At 30.1% G+C, this 20950-nt stretch overlaps 2 protein-coding genes across 2 annotated transcripts; one reads left to right on the top strand and one right to left on the bottom strand.

Annotated features, from left to right (window-relative positions):
• Positions 1–969: 969 nt before the first annotated feature.
• On the bottom strand, positions 970–1974 carry LOC140828155 (calmodulin-like protein 3). Its single transcript, XM_073191141.1, has one exon. The coding sequence runs from the start codon at positions 1845–1847 to the stop codon at positions 1167–1169; it is 681 nt and encodes a 226-aa protein (XP_073047242.1). The 5' UTR covers positions 1848–1974; the 3' UTR covers positions 970–1166.
• An 8508-nt stretch (positions 1975–10482) lies between these two features.
• On the top strand, positions 10483–19640 carry LOC140825939 (uncharacterized). Its single transcript, XM_073187991.1, has 15 exons — positions 10483–10675; positions 10872–11045; positions 11200–11251; positions 11346–11453; positions 12346–12430; positions 13569–13623; positions 13805–14173; positions 14956–15015; positions 16144–16242; positions 16345–16455; positions 17414–17485; positions 17610–17726; positions 17841–17990; positions 18613–18713; positions 19220–19640. Exons 1-15 carry the CDS (start codon positions 10577–10579, stop codon positions 19545–19547), a joined length of 1980 nt encoding a protein of 659 aa, XP_073044092.1. The 5' UTR covers positions 10483–10576; the 3' UTR covers positions 19548–19640.
• Positions 19641–20950: the final 1310 nt, after the last annotated feature.

The following is a 20950-nucleotide window of genomic DNA, read 5'->3' as shown; positions in this document are numbered from 1 at the left end:
TATGTCGTTTTTATGTTGGGAAATATAGTGTTTTAGAAAATAAAAGCAAACACTGCTTGATTTATTTTGGTGAAGAAAGTATCAACGAAACTATCATTTATTTATTTATTTTCTCAACACAATCTGACAGTAACGCTATGACTTATTATTATTCACACCAATAAAACCCGACCGACCCGAATCGAGATAATTGATAATTTTGATCGGAATCCTGGTTGTGTGTGTAATGCGGATACCCTAACCTTGTCAAAGTCAGACTCCCTTGGAACTATTATTTTACTCCCTACAAAGTCCACTTCGGATGGTTCGATAAATAAAATAAAGAAACGAAAATACTAAAAAAAACAGTCAACAACATTTTTGCAGGTCGTGCATCATCCATTAATATATTCTTGGGAATTAAGACTTGGTCGAGATTGATAATCCAATCGATGTTTTTAAAAAATTGAATCACACCAACTCTATTTGAACGGCACAACAAACTGTAGATACATGAATGGTTGTTCCCAGGGTTTTGGAAATAGCAATTCCCTCCCTGTCTCTTGGTTTAAGCTAATATCGTTCCTTTATTTATTTTTTTGACGAATAATAATAATAATTAAAAAGTTATATTACACAGTCTTTCTTGTTTTCCATGATGTCATAAAACCGATATATGTTTCTACCATTATTTTTATTGTTTCATATCTTTAAAATTATATGATATTGTTTATTTTAGACAAACCCTCGTAAATTTCTAATATAAGATTTTGATTGAATTCTCAACACGTACTTATTTTATTTTAAAATTGATTTCATTCGTGTATAGTTGTATACCATCAAACTCGAGGAAAACAACTATGCCTAACTTCTACTAGAAACAGGCTAATAAAAATTCGATCGATCTAAATTCTTAACATGAATGTGATCCTTCTGCCACATGAGCCTCGCACAAAATTTTAAAAATAGTAGTGTTGGAAGATACAAACATCACTAGTAACATAATCTTTTTTCGGAGGGTCGATGCAAATAATTACAATGAGAGATATTTGTTATAATTAAGTCTCAAACTCGATGCTTTGTCCTTAACTAGAGGTCTTAATACCTGATAAGCTATAAATCATCTACGGATGCAGGTAAATTTTGGACAAGCTACACTGAATAAAAACTGAAGGACCTATATTGGATCAAGAAACCGAGACAAGCCTTTCCATCCCATTTCTCATCATTCTTTTGAACTCGTCAAAATCAACCATTCCATCTCCATCCAAATCCACCTTCCTAATCATCTCTTTGCAATCCTCCAAATTCTTTCCTTGCGAAAGTCCCAAAGAACTTAAGACCAAACCCAACTCTTCAACTGTTATCAACCCATCTTTGTTCCCATCAAACACATCAAAAGCCTCCTGCAAGCTCTCATCTTTCAAGCAACCCTCCTTCCGGCCCGAGATCGACTCAAAAAGCTCGCAGAACTCGTCGAATTCTATCAAACCATCCCCATTTGAATCAAAGTTGTCCACCATATCATCAACATCTTTCTCTTCTGCTGAGATCCCAATGTTCTTGAGTGATTCTCTAAGCTCTTGCTTGGTTATGTACCCATCTTCGTTCTTATCAAATGTACCAAAAACACTTCTGAGCTCACTTTTGGTAACAACACCATCCTTGATCACCAGTTCCTTCTCTTGATCCATGCCTTGGCTTGTTTTCTCGACTTTCTCTATCTGGGAAACGTCAGTTTTTTCATGGGGACCAAGAATATATCTGAACCATATAATATTAGCAATTTTTTTGGTTGTAGGGATGGTAGAAAATGTATAAATAAGCCCAAATATGAAGAGAATAGAGGGTAACAATATAACAATCATTTTGTTGTGGCTTGATTTTGCTAAGGAGCGAAAAAATGACCTGAAACAACAGATAGGGAAACAAGGGCTTATTGGTTAAGAGGATAGATAGAATTCAGAGAACCAAACTTAAAAATACTTTTGGTATTTTATATTTATAGTGTTTTACTTTTAGTATCGAGGAAGCAAACGCGTACTTTGATGTGCTTTTCTTGACCCACAAACCGCGTCAAACCGACATCAACTGCCGGAGAAATTACTCCATTTCTTTAGGTATGACATCAAATTTCACACGAGGCTCGAATATATAAATATATATGTATTTGTGTGTGGAAAAATTCTAGTTGACCGTATATAAGTCAATAAAAATATAAATTTAGTATAAAAAACTAATAAAATATATAGATATATTTGGGTGTTTTAAAGGAGCAAGTGGCAACCTCTTGTGATAATGATGCGGATTAAAATTAGTCTCTTTCTTAATTTCTTTATATATATATATATATATATATATATATATATATATATATATATATATATATATATATCATGGAATTATGTGTGGAGCATAAAAAAATAAAATAAATGAATGAACGAAGGAATTAATCCAAATTACTTTCAACCGAAAGTAGTTGAAATGATTTTAGAACCACTCGGTCCCTCTACAGAAGTCTTTAGATTACCTTGGAAATCGGCGAGAAACTAAGTTAAAATGAGTTTATTTCATCATATTCACGTGACAATGTCCCATGATAAGATAGATAGTCAAGATTTGCTATGCATATATAGGACTCACTTTTTTTTTGAAATTGTATGTGTGACAAGATTTTATCCGTTGAAATGAAGTGAAGGTATTATTAAGGAAATAATATTTTCAAAATATTTTCAAAAAAGTTATAATACTTCTTTCCAAATTTTCATCCAATCTTATTAGAGGAAAAGGATCAAATTAAAAGTCCCCCACCAAATCAGGTGCTTCTGAGTTGTAATGGAATAAAATATTTTCATATCAAAAAAGAAAAGAACAATTCTTTACAAATTTGAAAGTGTATTCGACATGGAATTACAAAAAGAATGTCCGTTTAAATATGCGTTACTAAAGTAATAAATATCTTATAGTGAATAGTAAAATTATTATATCAAATTTGACGAGTTTAAATATTTTATTCTAACTAACGACTGAGACTGAGACACGTATGTTACGTGTAACATTATATTAGATATTTGAAAAGATTGTTTAATCAATTTATAGAATAAATATTGGACATTTGTAATTTGATATTAATATTGTAATTAGTGTGTTCGTACACATCCTTGTGTATGACAAAAAATCTAATTTTAATTAAACTTAATTTCAATAAAAAAAATGTAATAATATTATGGTAGAAAAAATAAAAGTTTTTTGGTGTTGAAGAAGAGAGTAAAAAAAGAAAAAAAATTGGTGTCATCCTCAAACAGTTTTTCTAATTCTCTCATTTATTATAATATAGAATAGATATACACACGCCCGCGCACGCACACACGCACACACACACACACACATATATATAAGATTAAGCATTTGATTAATGAATTTTATTTATAGTCGCCACGAGTTTTTCTAGTTGTATATTTTCCAGTTACACATCAGGAGGAGGAGGTCATACCACTTACACATCAGTTGTATATTTTCCAGTTCGAGATCAAATTTTTTTGTTGCCCAAGATAAACTATTTGAACTTGATCCGGGGCTCGACATAAAGTTTAAATTTCAGCTCAATTTATTCGATCTGAACACAATAATCAATATAGGATCGGTTTTTAATATAATATGCAATATTATATTACTTATAGTTTAAAATTCAAATAAGACATCCCAAGGGACAAAAATTATACATTGGATGCTTTTGACAGAATTATACCATACATTAACTCTATCAAATTATGAAAATCTCAAATTGCATGCACTGGGTGTCAAACATTTCTTATTATTGAGGGTGATATACATATTTATTGAGTGTAATTTAATGTCCATTTGAAACTCTTTTGAATCTATCTATTTTAATTCTCTTGTGCTATTTTATTTGAATTTTTAAAAAGACAATTCAAAATATATAATATACTTATGGTAAAAAGACAATTCAAAATATACAATATACATATGGTTTTGGAAGAAAATTACAATGCATTAGTTCTTTCAAATTAAGGTAATTTCGAAATAATATGCATTTGAGATCAAAAAATTATGATTATTAAATGATAATTTAATGTCCATTGAAAAACCTTGTTGTAGAGATAACTTTTAACAATCGACCAATTTTATTTTTAGGAAAAATTTAATATTATATTTCTTTTTTAGTAAGTAATTTGGACAGAAAATTACTTAAAATAGCAAAATGTATTTTTGAATGATTTACATAATGAGTGATACTGAACATTGCAATCATTTGTATTTTAAATTTATTTATATATTTTTTAATTAAATTGATTGATATAATCAATGCAAAAATTTAATGTATTTTATGTTTTCAATAGAGTTTAGTTTCAATTTGAATAAAAAACATATAATACATAAATTATATTTGAATTAATATAAAAATGAATTAAATTCAAATTTGAATTAAATGAATTGATATAATCAATGCAAAAAATAATTGAAGTGATCATTTATTGCAGTATATATATATATATATATATATATATATATATATATATATATATATATATATATATATATATATATATGACATTTTGACGGAAAATTATTATTTTTTTGCAAAAACTCTGCTTATATATAGATTTAAATAAAAAAACATATAATTTATAAATTACATTCAAATTGATATAAAAATAATAAAATTCAAATTTGAATTAATAAAAAAATTGATGTAATCAATGCAAACAATAATTAAAATTATCATTTATTACAGTACACCTATTTCGAGATTCATTGTATTTATATATTTCCTTTTTTAGAAATGACATTTTGGCGGGAAACTACTATTTTTGGCAAAAACTCTGTTTATATATATATATATATAGATATGAGTTTATATTTATGTTTTGTTGTCTTGTATTTCAAACGATTGTCCGCAACAATTACGTTTTTAATTGCAAAAAGACGACCTTCTCGGAGAAGTGGTTTCATTTTCTGTATGAGGCCTTCTTTTATTGTTGCATGTATGCGCGAACCCTAAAAAAAAATAGGGAGAATGAATACATTATATCACTTAAGTGGTTACATGATTTTAATATCAAATACATATATAAATTTGTTACCTCATTATCATGGAAGATGTATTCAAAAGTAGGTCCATTGTTACCATACGAAGGAAGATCATAACATCGTACCAGCCGTAATTTCAACGCCCACTGCCACGTTGAAGGTTCAATTTCACGAACTAAACGGAATAAAGGTGCCATTTTTGAAAGATCAGATACAAAACAAAATTTGTATATTTTTGGCGGAGTATTTGGGAAATGGTTGTCGTGTATTATGTGATGATATGTAATGCTAATTTATATATGTACTTATAGATTAAAATACATTAATTTTAAATTAATAAATTGATATCGACGAAGCCCAATTTTTGAAACTTGATTCAAGTTTCTAGAAATTGTGTTTAAATTTTGAATAATTCCCAGAATTGTATTTAATATTTGGTTTAAAATTTGAAATATAATTTAATTTGATTCAAGTTTCCAGAATCTGTATTTAAATTTCGAATAATTCCCAGAATTGAATTAAATATTTGGTTTGAAATTTGAAAAATAATTTATTTTTTTGATAAATCCTAGAAGTTATGCATTATTCTAGCACGCAGGTATTAATATACAGATTTAAGAATTTACAAATTTTATGGAGACACTTATTATGATTTAATATACCACATTTCTCGATATTTTCCATATTTAGAAGGCAATTTTGGGCGGGAATTTGCCAAAAATAGCAGACAACTCTGCTTTTATATATATATAGATAATATAATATCGATATTACTGCTAAGCAAAATTATAAGTTTGAATAGTATAAACTATTGAGTTATCATGAAAAAATTTAAATGATAAGGATTAAGCTAGCTAGATATTGTGTGTGTACTCTCAAAACAACCATAATAAGCCACAATGGAGAAATTTATGTCCATTTCTTACAAGTCAATTGAACCAATATTCGTTGGATCTTGCAACATTTTCAAGAAATCGCAAACTTCAACATATATGAGCTTCATTCAGAGAAGGACCGCTGAAATCATAGGAAAAAGTTGGAGGAGATTTTTGGAAAATGGTTTTCTTTAACAGCAAGCTTGATTGACAAATCCTCGAGAGGATAATGTTAAGTTTTCACCCCAAGTCTACATTTGTCTCACCAGCTATTTTGTGCGCCCGATGAAAAACAAGAACATGAGATAATTAATTTATCATTTAGATATATCATATACACCAAAATAGCGTGAATGTTTTGTTTTGATAAACGAATTTAAGACGATCAAATTCAAATTTTTCGATTTTAAATTTCTCAACATCTTAAATCAAATACATTTTATATCAAATTATGCTTAAGTTTATGTTTCAAATATCTCAATCCAAACATATGAATATTATGTCAACAATAAATAAAAAAACAAATATCTATTTAAATCAGCTTGTATACAAAAATTAGCAATTATGATCACTATCTTCGAGCGGGTAGGTTCGATATTAAATGTGGAGTCACTGTTCCCACATAATTTGGATGGACAAGATTCATATATATATATATATATATATATATATATATATATATATATATATATATATATATATATATATATATATATATATATACTAACTATAAATATAGGAGTTTGAATTGTGAATTTACTTAGTTATCCTTTCATTAATGTTTTACTTAACTATCATTTCACTCACCATTACTTCATTAATACTTTATTTATTATTTATTTATTTATCTATACTAATACTAACTATAAATACATGAGTTCGAATAATTTATTTATTTATTTATTTATCTATACTAATATACTATAACTATAAATATTTGAGTTTCCTTTCATTAATGTTTTACTTAACTATCATTTCACTCACCATTACTTCATTAATACTTTATTTATTATTTATCTATACTAATATCTATACTAACTATAAATATAGGAGTTTGAATTGTGAATTTACTTAGTTATCCTTTCATTAATGTTTTACTTAACTATCATTTCACTCACCATTACTTCATTAATACTTTATTTATTATTTATTTATTTATCTATACTAATACTAACTATAAATATATGAGTTCGAATAATTTATTTATTTATTTATTTATCTAACTATAAATATAGGAGTTTGAATTGTGAATTTACTTAGTTATCCTTTCATTAATGTTTTACTTAACTATCATTTCACTCACCATTACTTCATTAATACTTTATTTATTATTTATTTATTTATCTATACTAATACTAACTATAAATATATGAGTTCGAATAATTTATTTATTTATTTATTTATCTATACTAATATACTATAACTATAAATACTAACTATAAATATAGGAGTTTGAATTGTGAATTTACTTAGTTATCCTTTCATTAATGTTTTACTTAACTATCATTTCACTCACCATTACTTCATTAATACTTTATTTATTATTTATTTATTTATCTATACTAATACTAACTATAAATATATGAGTTCAAATAATTTATTTATTTATTTATTTATCTAACTATAAATATAGGAGTTTGAATTGTGAATTTACTTAGTTATCCTTTCATTAATGTTTTACTTAACTATCATTTCACTCACCATTACTTCATTAATACTTTATTTATTATTTATTTATTTATCTATACTAATACTAACTATAAATATATGAGTTCGAATAATTTATTTATTTATTTATTTATCTATACTAATATACTATAACTATAAATATTTGAGTTTCCTTTCATTAATGTTTTACTTAACTATCATTTCACTCACCATTACTTCATTAATACTTTATTTATTTATTTATCTATACTAATACTAACTATAAATATATGAGTTTGAATAATGTTTTATTTATTTATTTATTTATTTATCTATACTAATATACTAACTATAAATATTTGAGTTTGAATTGTGAATTTACTTAGTTATCTTTTCTCTCACCAATCACATTACTTCATGAATGTTTTATTTATTTATTTATTTATTTAGATAAAATATGAGTTTGAATTGTTAATTTACTTATAAGTTACCATTTCACTCACCATTACTTAATTAAATTATTATTTTATTTATATATGTGTTTTACTACACATATTTATTTGATTTATATTATTTAAAAAATTTATTTACCATGAAATAGTAATCATCAATATCTATAATATGTATTCTAAAAAAAAACAGAGATAGTTAAACAAAATCCGCAAGGGATTAAAAGTTAGCAAATCTATATACTTAGAAATATCTGATTTGATTTGTGAATTTTCTTAGTTACATTTTTACACACCATTACTTAATTAATGTTTCATATATTTATTTAGGAGAATTTTTAATTTTCTGATTTAATGATTGAGATGGAAAATTAGAATAACTTTATTTCATTATTTTAGTTGAATTGACGAAAAATATTACAAATACATTAGTATTATACTTTTTTATATTTTTAATTTAATAAATTGTGGTATTTAATTAATGTCTCAATATATATCTCAAGCTTACACTTTTCTACATGTGTTATAAAAACCATGCGAGAAAATGTCATTTTCTTATGGGTTTTTCCCAATGAAAATGGATATAATTGAGAGCATACAAATTCTACACCATTACTTAATTAAGTTATTATTTTATTTATATATGTGTTTTACTACACATATTTATTTGATTTATATTATTTAAAAAATTTATTTACCATGAAATATTAATCATCGATATCTATAATATGTATTCTAAAAAAAACAGAGATAGTTAAACAAAATCCGCAAGGGATTAAAAGTTAGCAAATCTATATACCTAGAAATATCTGATTTTGATTTGTGAATTTTCTTAGTTACATTTTTACATACCATTACTTAATTAATGTTTCATATATTTATTTAGCAGAATTTTTAATTTTCTGATTTAATGATTGAGATGGAAAATTATAATAACTTTATTTCATTATTTTAGTTGAATTGACGAAAAATATTACAAATACATTAGTATGATATTTTTTTATATTTTTAATTTAATAAATTGTGATATTTAATTAATGTCTCGATATATATCTTCAGCTTAAACTTTTCTACAGGTGTTATCAAAACCATGCGAGAAAATGTCATTTTCTTATGGTTTTTCCCAATGAAAATGGATATTGAGAGCATGCAAATTCTATGTGTTCTTTTGTTAATTTTTCTAATATTTTATTTGCAATATAATTTGATTATTTTGAGTTATTTCAACTTTATTCATAGAAAAAAAATTAATGAGAAATTAAAAAGAATGAAAATCACTTTATACTTTTATATTAAATTTATGAGATAATCCTTATAATTTTTTTAATTAAGATAATCCTTATAATAAATATGAATTATAGTGCTAATTTATTATCATTTGTTACAAATTAAAATTTTTATATATGATATTTTTAAATTGAATGTTACGTATATGTGTTTTACTACACATATTTATTTTATTGATATTATTTTAAAATTTTATTTAACATGAATTTATTAATCATCAATATTAATTTTTATATGATTTATTCTGATATAAATTAACTATATATAATATCTATTCTAAAAAAGAGAAAGTTAAACAAAATTTTCAAGGAGTTAAAAATTAACAAAAAAAAAATTGATATTTAACTTAACAACAATTTAGGGGTTTTATTTTAACATAATTATGATAATTTAGTTAATTAAGAGAATTTTATTTGACAATCGCTATATGCACTTCATTTAAATATATTGTGATTTTGGTTTTAGTAATATTCATTATTCTATTAATTTTATTTTTATTGTTTTTCCATTGTTAATAATATTTGGATGAAAAATATCTTTGTTAATTTGATAGAGCAGTCGTAATATTATAATCACGCGGATTGAAAAATGTTATATAAATAAATAAATGAGTAGGTCTCTTGTGAGACGGTCTCACGAATCTTTATCTGTGAGACGGGTCAACCCTACCGATATTCACAATAAAAAATAATACTCTTAGCATAAAAAGTATTACTTTTTTATGGATGACACAAATAAGATATTCGACAAACGAAATCTGTGAGATCGTCTCACAAGAGTTTTTGTGTAAATGAATATATTTGATTTATCGTCATCATATATTTTTATTTATTGTTTTTTGATATATTTAGATTAATAAATACTTATAAACAAGATGTTATTCAAACAATTTTAAAAATTATCTAAATCTCGTTATTATATATATATGATTTAAAAACATTAATAAACCTCACGTACGTATATATGATTAAATTTTGAGCGCTTGCGCCCTCGCTGTGGCAGTGTGGGAGTTAAATTTCCTCCAATGAGGAGGAGCTCCTTGTGCGCGGTGTAGCATAAGGTCTAACTGCTGCTGATTGGCATCTCCTCTCACATTCCTATCAAGCCGGGAGGTAAGGGACGCCTAAGATGAGCGATTTCACCTTTGGAGCAAATTTGAGCGCTTGCCCCTATATACGTGGGACGGAATCAACCCTTCCAGCGCGTGGCCGTGAAACTAGAAACACCCCGCGCCCCCTCGTTCCTCTTTTTCTTCCTTCGCCTACAAGTAAATCAACCATATATTCAATGTCTCCCCCATCTCACACAGATACATTAGTGGCGATGCACGAAACGGAAGTCCATGATTTGTCAGATGATGCAGACTATGCTGCATCGATTCAACAGGTAATTAATTTACCTAGGCGTCGTTTGCTCATTTTTTGTTTGATGGTGCATGATTGTTGTAGTAATGGAAGGTTTGGCGACTGACGTAGGACTTGAATTGGATCAGGATCAGACTCTTTGTCCATTTGAGATATGGATCGCTTAATTGTATGCAGGAATTTCACGATATTCGTTTGTACTCTGTTTTTGTGATTAGGGTTCTGGTGTCGTGAACCGGAGTGGTAGCGGCAAACGAAGCTCATCTAGTGACTTGGATGGTGCGGAGATTGTATATACAAAGGATAACGTGGCAATTCATCCCACGCAATATGCTTCCGAGAGAATCAGCGGCCGGTTGAAGTTGATCAAGCAAGGGAACTCTCTTTTCATGGTATTGCGTTTTTCTATCTATGTTGGATGAGGAGTGTTTACTTCTTGGAATTTAGGATTGTTTGACTGTTGTGATGGCTTTTATGGGCGAGCTTTCTTGATGAGCTACTTCATTGTGCTTTAGACTTTGAAATGATCTTTTAATTCCTCTGTAGACATGGATTCCTTACAAAGGTCACAGCTCGAGCTCTAGGTTGTCAGAGAAAGGTCGGGCCTCGGTTAATGTGAATTATGTAACACGGCACAGCACACACATTTACTGAAATTGGTTACTTTAGTTTAATTATGATATGATGTGCAGATAAGAATCTCTATACTATCAGGGCTGTGCCATTTTCAGATATTCGCTCCATACGTAGACATACTCCGACCCTGGGCTGGCAGTATGTTATAGTAGTTATGTCATCAGGTATTGCTTCTATTTATTATTGTGTAATGGTACTTTTTGAGCACAGATTCTGGCACATGGCTTCTGTCTATTTTTCAACTCAAGGATTTTGAGAAAAGTTATTATATAAATGAAGAATAAGTGTTGTTGCGTAGTAATTGTGTTTGAATAGTTGATTTGGAATGGTAAGTAAGACGTTGATTTAAAATTTTGAAATAGAAACATCAAAGATACAACTCTTAAGAATTGTGTCCGACACATGTAAATCAGTTGTGCGTGGCTATGATATGTGATGGTGATTATTGGACCTTGAAAAATGATATATTCAGTGTTACAGAAATGTAAAAATTAAAGTGGATTCGATCAAATCAGAAATGGTTATTATTGTGAAAAGGTTGAGTGTGGAAGATATTAAACAGAAGATTATGGTCGTCCATTTTAGATAGCGTGCACATCTAAATGACGATTTCAGACATTTATGAATTGTTATTATTATGATTATGACGAAGTCAGGAAATAGAAAGCTTGTCCACGAGCAAAAGTGACCGAGCCATAATTAAGATAAAGTTAATTTGTCTTTATTGAATTGGGGAAATTCAGACTATAATTTTGGGAATAGCACATTGGAGATGGGTAATCCATGTAGTCTATCCTAACTATTGGATCAATGCTTGTAATTTTATGATGTTAATATTGTCTATTCACTCGTGTTGTAATTCTAAATTATGATTGATCGTCATTTTAGTTTTTTGTAAATATGTGGCATATTGTTTTTATAATGCCATAAATTTCATAGATGTCATCGTGTACTGTTCGCTGAAACACTTTACGTATGGGTTATTTTATATCGTATATATTTCCATCTTGACGTTAATTGTTACTCATCATATCTCATCTCCTATAACAATTTCAGGACTAGCTTTTCCTCCTCTTTATTTCTACAATGGAGGAGTTAGAGAATTTATAGCAACTGCTAAGCAGCACGTTGTCCTTGTGAGGTAAGTATGCTGTAGCTTCTTTAACATAATAAAAGCAATTATGTCTATCTATCCTTAAGCATTCAAATGGCTACATTATATGCATTACCAATGGTTTTCTGGGTGTAGCGTCTATCCATAAGGACCACAACCAAAATAATTTATTTATCTGTTGCATTCACTGCTCTTTCTGGAATTTTCCATAAACAACAGCTCCTGTTAGAAATTTTCCCAAGAGCTGCTGGAAATTGGAATCCTAAAGCATGCGATTCCTGGCTTTTTTCTCTATTTCAATAGCTTACCATGGAATGTTCAATTTGCTTCTTGCTATGAACAGAAGTTCATACCTTAGTAGTGAAGAAATGGAATGAAGAGTGGTATCTATAAGTCTGTATGACACTCTATATATTTTGTTATAAAAGCCACATAATAAAATCTAACTTGCTATGGAGCTAATTTTATCTAGTAACTCTGTCAGTTTTCTAGTACTCAAATCTTTGATTTCTCGTTGATAATCAGTGTAATAATGGTTTAGATATAAGGTATATCGAGTTAAAATTTGAATTGATTTTGGATGCTGGCTAATTACTATAGGAATACGGATTATGTTATCCAGGATTTTCTTTAGATCAGTAGCTGATGTTGACCAAAAGGTCTCGATAGCGGGAAATGATTGGGGAAAACTGTCATTTTGAGGTTTTGCCAGTTTTTTGCGAATAATTATATTAACTATTCAATTAAACTGCATACATTATTTTATTTGCAGTTGAAATTCTTATATGAAGAAAATAATACAAATTGTATTGTCGACTGCACGTAGAAGTTTATAGTTCATCTCAGCGTAGATAAATGATGGAAGTAAATAATACAAGGAGAAAGGATGAGAAGCAAAGTGTTGATATAAATTATCTTTCCTCTACTATGTAAGCTTAAAAAAAAGATTAATTTTTGTTGGATGGAAAACAGAGATTTATTTGATATATATAATTATTACACTTTTCCATGTTAAAATAGATATTTTACTGCATTTGTGAATTTTATTTTTCTAAAACAGAATAAAAAATGAGAATTTCTCCATCATATTGGTTGATGTAAAATGTGTAAGCATTTTTTTTAGTTTTGCTTGTCGATAGACGCTAATTTGATAATACATTTCTAGGTCAGCAGAAGATGCAAATGTTTTTCTGGTGAACGATTTTCAAAATCCTCTCCAGGTAATTGGAATTTTGAAATGCCTAATATGTTCTTTATCCGAACGTGATAGTCAAAACAGTAGGTTGAATGCCCCGCCCCCCCGCCCCCCAAACATGTCTCAGCCTGTTAATGACTCAAAATGGCTTACACAATTACCATTAATCAGGCTGATAGATAAATAGCAATCTTTTGCTTTTACAGCGAACTCTGTCTTCCTTGGAGCTTCCAATGGCTGTTTCTGTTGCAAATGCCCCATCCCCAGCTCTTGCTGCTAGTGAATTTCCCTCAAGTGCTCATCAAGAAAATGATGTTGACAGTTATCAGCAAAATGGTCGACAAAGGCAGAAACATCATGATCCCGCTCGGGACCTTTCAATACAAGTCCTGGAGAAATTCTCCCTTGTCACTAGATTTGCTCGAGAAACAACTTCCCAGCTCTTTTGGGATGGTCATATTGATGGCTTTTCCATTAATGATGGGAGGAAGCCTGATCAATCTTTTCCAGATCATCACCTTATCACAGCATCTAATGAATTCAAAAAAGTTCCTGTAGCATCTGATCCATTGGAGGTAATGCATCATTTATCCGTTCCACTCTTTCATAGTTTCCTAGAAACTGAACTTTAGTGGATCCGAGTTAGTGCAATGTAACCATGTAGAATTCTTTATTTGGTTAAATGATCCTTTTTGGAGATATATCTAGGAGGATTCCATGGAGGCATTAGGCATAAATGATGTTTGATTCTTGAATTTGTAATGTAGTTCGTTGACAATCAGTAATTCTGCATAAAGCTTGCATACTATCTTAGGTAGCTATTGGCTCGGACTTGGTCAATGCATATTCCCTTGATAGAGTCGCGTTTCATTATGGAAAGGAGGATCGCTTGTATAAGACTTACCTGTTGGAAATTTCATGGTTTCCTGACATTTTTTTATCATTGATTCTGGGTCAGAGATAACTGTCCAGAGATACCGCCTAGTGCTATCAAATTAGAATGTCCAGTTTGGTTCCAATCATACAGATAACCTTGTCTAGGAAATTAATTTTGTGAGGAAGCAACCATCAATTTGGTAATAATTGAGCTTGCATTTGTAAGGAGGTATGTATTAGGATTTTTGGTTTTGTTAATGTCTTTCAACTTTATTTTATTGGTATGACTCATCTTTTAACTAAATTGTTCTCCTTTTCTTCATCGAATGTTCAGTGTTTACTTAATGGGGAGTATAGTGAATTAATTGTTTGTATTTCCAATATTAAAATGTCCATAAGCAAGTCACTATTATTATAACTTTGATATTCACCGTCTTTGTTTTCTTTCGCCCTTTTATTTAGACCATTTTTTTCTTGACAGTTTGATAAATTATCGCTAGCATGGGGGAAACCACGTCAGCCACCATTGGGGCATGAAGAGGTACACGACATTTTTTGGTCTCGCTTATGAGCATGGTTCTAAGTTCTGCGATCGGTTATTTTTGTTTGTGAATAATCTCTTATAATTCATTTGTGCCTTTTGATGTTTTTTTATTGAGTGGATTTTCCAAAATAGTCGAGGAATGACATGAATAACCTCTGGTAAAACATAGCACACAAGTATTTTATTGTATTCCCTTTCTTGTGCACGAACCAAAAATGGTGTTATCTTGTACATACTAGTGTTCAGAATAAAAACTGAAGTTGCATGCATTTTGTGCTATTTGTTATAGTGCATGTGTCGGTAGAGATGTGCGTATATCGGGTTTATTGGATTTTTTGTCCTGATTGAGTTAATTGGATTATATCATATCGGATAACTCTGATTCATTAATATAGGTACTCATGCAATCAAAATATGAACATATTTACAGTCCAAGTATTTTTCAAATATGTATTTTCATGTAAGCTTATTGTGTAAGCACTCTAATTTAATTGCCAAGTAATCAGTGCCTAAAAACTCTAAAAATACTGAGTACCAAATAAATGATGCATTTACGGGGACAAAAATCACCTGGATGAGATGAAATAATTAACCACTTGGCTAAAGATCCGTTCTTTTTAATCCTATATGATGTAAGCTTCTCAGAAATCTGAACTGTGTGTTTTCTGGTATGTAATCCACCACCTTATTGTACAGATTTACAATTAGTATTGGTAAACAATTTGTTAATTAAAGATATTTCTACAGAGTTACAGAATCTCATTTCTGCCTTTTTTCTGCCTTTCATCATTCTGCCAGATCGCATGTTTCTTGATAACACGGCCGTAAACTGTAACAATGGGCTTTTAATGTTGTAGTCTCACATTATATACCATGTTTTTGAGTGATATCAATGTGTCAAAGCTGGCTCCAACAAGATGAAACAAAGAAAGAACAGACTTATTGATCGCGCATTAGTCGTATCCTATTTTCACTTGATTTTCTATTGGATATACATATTATGTCTGTTATATTCCTTTTTTTCAATGACTTGGACAGCCAGAGTCAGTTATTTTGATTTTCGTAACTAGAAATTTCTGATAATGTATTGCCATCTATAATTGAATAAAAAATATGTACTTGCAGTGGACTACATTCTTGGATTCAGAAGGGCGAGTAATGGATTCACAAGCACTTAGGAAGAGAATCTTCTACGGGGGAGTTGAGCACAATATGCGGAAGGAGGTTCGTGCATTGAAAAAGACATACATGATTGCTTCATTTTGTGTTTTGAATTATAGTGTTGTTTCCTTTTGTGAATGATGTGAATTTTATTATCATTTGCAGGTTTGGACATTTTTATTAGGATACTATTCATATGATTCCACGTATGCAGAGAGGGAATACCTCACATCAATAAAGAAGACGGAATATGAAACAATTAAAAAACAGTGGCAGGTAAGTTGTTTATATCAGCATTTGTTGCCTTTTTTCCCCGTGATTTTTTCTTAATTATACTGCTGTTTATTGTTTACGGGAACTATTGACCTTTTCTTTTCTTTTACATCATCACTTGAACACTGTCTAGTGAGCCTCAGAGTTTGGTTCTTTAGATACTTATTTGAGATTATTTAGCACATAATTTTTTTTATATGAAGTGACATATTCACATTACTTGGCCATTTTTGGATCGCATTGGAACTTTCTGATGAAATGTCTATCAATGATAGATATACCATTTTCTCTTATCCATCTCTTGACCCGCACTCCTTCAATGTTGATAGTAATTTATTTATGGCCTGATATCTTCAACATTTTTATCTTATTGTTTGTGGCATTTGTTTAAACTGATTACTTCTGAAATTTGGAGTCAAGATGGGAAAGAGTGATCTAGGGTGGGCCATTGAGATTGGAAGGCTCATTTTGCTTTATCATAGCTGAGGGTCCAATAGAATAACATATCTAATGTGATGTGAAAATGCCCAAGAGGCATGATTCTATAAGTCTAAAACTGAAGATGGATGTAATGACTGAGACTGGGAAGGATGCACTGGCGGCTTATTTGAGGAATGTTTCTAACTGTCTTGGTCTCTTTTTGTTGCGCCCCCTCCTTTTTAATGGTAACTACAAAATCCATGTGAATTAGATAGAGATTAAAAAAAATCATAACATAAAATATTAATTGATCTCTTTATGTTTTATTAATTTTACAAAATGCCACTAGCTCTAACAATGATTTAATGCATTAAACTTTGATTTACAAAGTATTAACTTGATGTTGATATAATTAGCAATGTATATGCAACATGTCAATGGTATTCTTTAAGATCTCAATTTTGGTGTTATGTCACATTTTAACAGTTTGCTATTTTAATTTAATGACCTAGCTTAACAGGGTCATGTTTTCTTTTCTTAGAGCATTTCACCGGAGCAGGCAAAAAGATTTACAAAATTCAGGGAGAGGAAAGGCCTTATCGACAAGGATGTGGTACACTCTACTGGCACACATTTTTCTTGGCTTGTGTATGTGTGTGTTGTGTGTATATATACTATATATCATGACGTTGCAGGATGCACCACTATTAATAATTTGTTTTATTTTCTACTTGAAGGTGAGAACTGATAGGTCACTCTCATTCTATGATGGCGATGAAAATTCAAATGTGTATCTCTTGCGTGACATTCTGCTGACCTACTCGTTTTACAACTTTGATCTTGGCTATTGCCAGGTAATCGGCTTGTCTTTTTATCGTTAAGCGGACAAGGGCTTGAGAAATCTATTCATGATCATCATTGTTGTTACGCCGATTTGCTGCTTCTAAAGCTTTTTGTTTGACTTTCAGGGCATGAGTGATCTTCTATCCCCAATCTTGTTTGTCATGGGTGATGAATCCGAGTCCTTTTGGTGCTTTGTTTCTCTTATGGAACGCCTTGGACCAAATTTCAATCGCGACCAAAGTGGGATGCATTCTCAACTTTTTGCATTATCAAAGGTCCTTTCTCTCTCTTTTAATAAATGTTTCTCTACGTCTTTGTGGATTTAGTTTGTTGAATCGAGATCTGTAAACTTAGTTTGTTTCATGAGATGTAGCTTTGATAGGAGTCTCAGAGCTATATCTGGCTATTTTTGTAAATCTAGTGCCATCTGATTGTTTAGGAATATGATCTTGATCAACAGGACAGATGCCTAGACTTGAACTATGGTTGCCTTGTTTTTCCTCAGTTTTCTTTCTTCTCGACATATTTTGTGCTCGGATGAGATTTTCTACTTAAAACTGTTTTATGCAGAAGCTGCAAATTTTAATTTTTTTTTGAGCGAGTTGAACAAATTTTTCTCGGGGGGAAAACTTCAATTTTGTTGACGAATCTATGCAAACGTGTCCACCTACTAAATAGAGAGGTTTCTAGTTATATAATATTTGTTTGAAGGAATGGTCGAACATTTACTTAAAGAGTTTGAGTTATGGATTTTGATCTAGTATTTATATTTGCCTCACTTCGCTTCTTATGTTTCCAGATATTTGTTCAATGTTTTTAGTTTAGTTCTGGCGCTATGGCCAATAAATTGGCTCTTCTTTTCGATTAGTGAGTAAAATGAAATTCTATTTCATGCAGCTGGTCGAGTTGTTGGACAGCCCATTGCATAACTATTTTGCGCAGAATGATTGCTTGAACTATTTCTTCTGTTTTCGCTGGATTCTTATACAGTTTAAGAGGCAAGTGCTACTGCTGCTTTGAATCTTATCTATTTAATGTTTTTGTTTTATCTCATGAAATTTTCTCAAGTACCCCGGATAAAATCCTGAACATTTAAACCTTTGTGTTTACTTTCTCGGATTCTTCAATTTTTTCCATGGTTATGGTTACTTTCGTCACTGCTATTTTTTTTTTCTCCTTTCAGTTAAGTACCTAAATTTCATTTTGGACTCCATTGCGAGAGATCTTAGTAGTGTTCTAGGCGGCCGCCTAGTCGCCTTGGCGCTAGATGGTGAGCGGCCGCCTGTCTACCGCATACCGTTTTTTAGAACACTGGATCTTAGTGTTATCCATGCATCTAAGGAGAGAGAAACTAATAAAGAGAAAGTTAAAGTTTTGGATACACCAGATTGAAGCAACCTTAATCTACAATTTTTCACAATCCATATAGTGCAGCGCATTAACGACATCATAGTGTGGCTGGGTATTCGATTCTGATTATTAAGTGGGTGACTAATATTTGCAGGGAATTTGAATATGAGAAGACAATGCGTCTGTGGGAGGTACTATGGACCCATTATCCAAATGAGCATCTTCACCTATATGTTTGTGTCGCGATCCTCAAAAGACACCGAGCTATAATAATGGGAGAACAAATGGATTTCGATACACTCCTAAAATTCATCAATGAGCTGAGTGATCGCATTGACCTCGATACAACCCTTAGGGACGCTGAAGCCTTGTGCATACATGCTGGTGAGAATGGTGCGGCTTCTATCCCACCTGGAACTCCACCTTCTCTGCCGCTTGAGGATGCTTCGATATATCCTCAACCAGACGATGATATACTGTAGATGCTTTGTAAATGTACTACTCAATCATGTGAATACATTTGTGGTTGATATTTTGGCATTCGTGTAATTTAGTATTTGAGTTTCTTACTGGAACTGAATTCGTCTTTACTTATTTCGACTCGATAAATTTTGTTCTAAAGTCAAACATTGGCCATAATAAGTTCATATATCATCGCTTTCTGCTATCTGGATTTGGCTCATCGGAAGTTTGTGGACCTGATGGGTCTGACCACGATTCTCTAGAATCGACTTGTTTCGGTCTAAGCTATTGTGGAACTAGAGCTAATCGGTTCTTGAATCGACTTGTTTTGGCGTAGAAGTTTTTTTATTATTTAATTATCAAGAATTTTTATTTAGAAAATTACGAAAAAGTGAAATATTTTCGAATCTATTTCTGTTTACACGTAATTTTGCAAGGGTCGATGTTTACATTTTACGATGTACTTATCGTTTGAAATATTATTAAACGTAATTTTCAATTTGAAATTCCAGAATGAACATGATATCGATAGAATTACTTTCCTTCAATAGAAGCATATTTAATTTAAGACAAAAACTTGTGTGAGACGGTCTCACGAGTTGTATTTTGTGATACATATCTTATTTGGGTCATCCATGAAAAAATATTACTTTTTATGCTAAGAGTATTACTTTTTATTGTGAATATCGGTAGGGTTGACCCGTCTCACAGATAAAGATCCGTGACACTGTCTCACAAGAGATTTACTCTTAATTTAAACATGATTATTATTACCATGAATGGTATTGTTGGCATAGTGATTTTTAAAGTATTTTTTTGTCTTCTTTTTAAAAATTTGTTTTTTTTTTTTTTTCCAGTTTTCAGTCATTTTATTGAGTTTTTATGTTGTTTATCTTGGTGGCTTTAATTTTTACACTGCTGAACCTTTCTCATGCTAATTATACTCCTCCAAAGTACTGTGTATCCCAAAAGTATACTGAAGAAATATTATATTTTCATAGAATGTCATCAATCGAGCACAAACACTATGATACCAAACATCTACCCCAAAGCTAGCTAGATCTTGATTTTAATTGGAAAATTAAAAACCTTGATATAAATTTGTTGCCGACATATCTCAACCATGCTAATAGACGGGGATGATAAGCTAAGTATCAAAAAATAACATACATTGCATAAAAAAGAGATTATTAAAAATAAAACCTCAAAAACTATTCTCAATTATTTATAGTTAATGTGATACCAATGTCTCAAGAATATCAAAACTCGAATAAGGACAAATTCATTTCGACTTAAAAAAAAAAAACTTCCAAAACTATTCAGACCAAAAAAATTACTTAATTATATTTATTTCATATAAATATTTATTGATTATAAAAATTTCCAGAGCTATAATTAACTGCTTGTGCGGAGAAAGCAACAA

Source organism: Primulina eburnea, chromosome 3 (genome assembly GCF_022965805.1).
Source record: "Primulina eburnea isolate SZY01 chromosome 3, ASM2296580v1, whole genome shotgun sequence".
Taxonomy (NCBI): Eukaryota; Viridiplantae; Streptophyta; class Magnoliopsida; order Lamiales; family Gesneriaceae; genus Primulina; species Primulina eburnea.
Note: the sequence above shows the minus strand (reverse complement) of the source record. Positions and strands in the feature narration are given on the sequence as shown.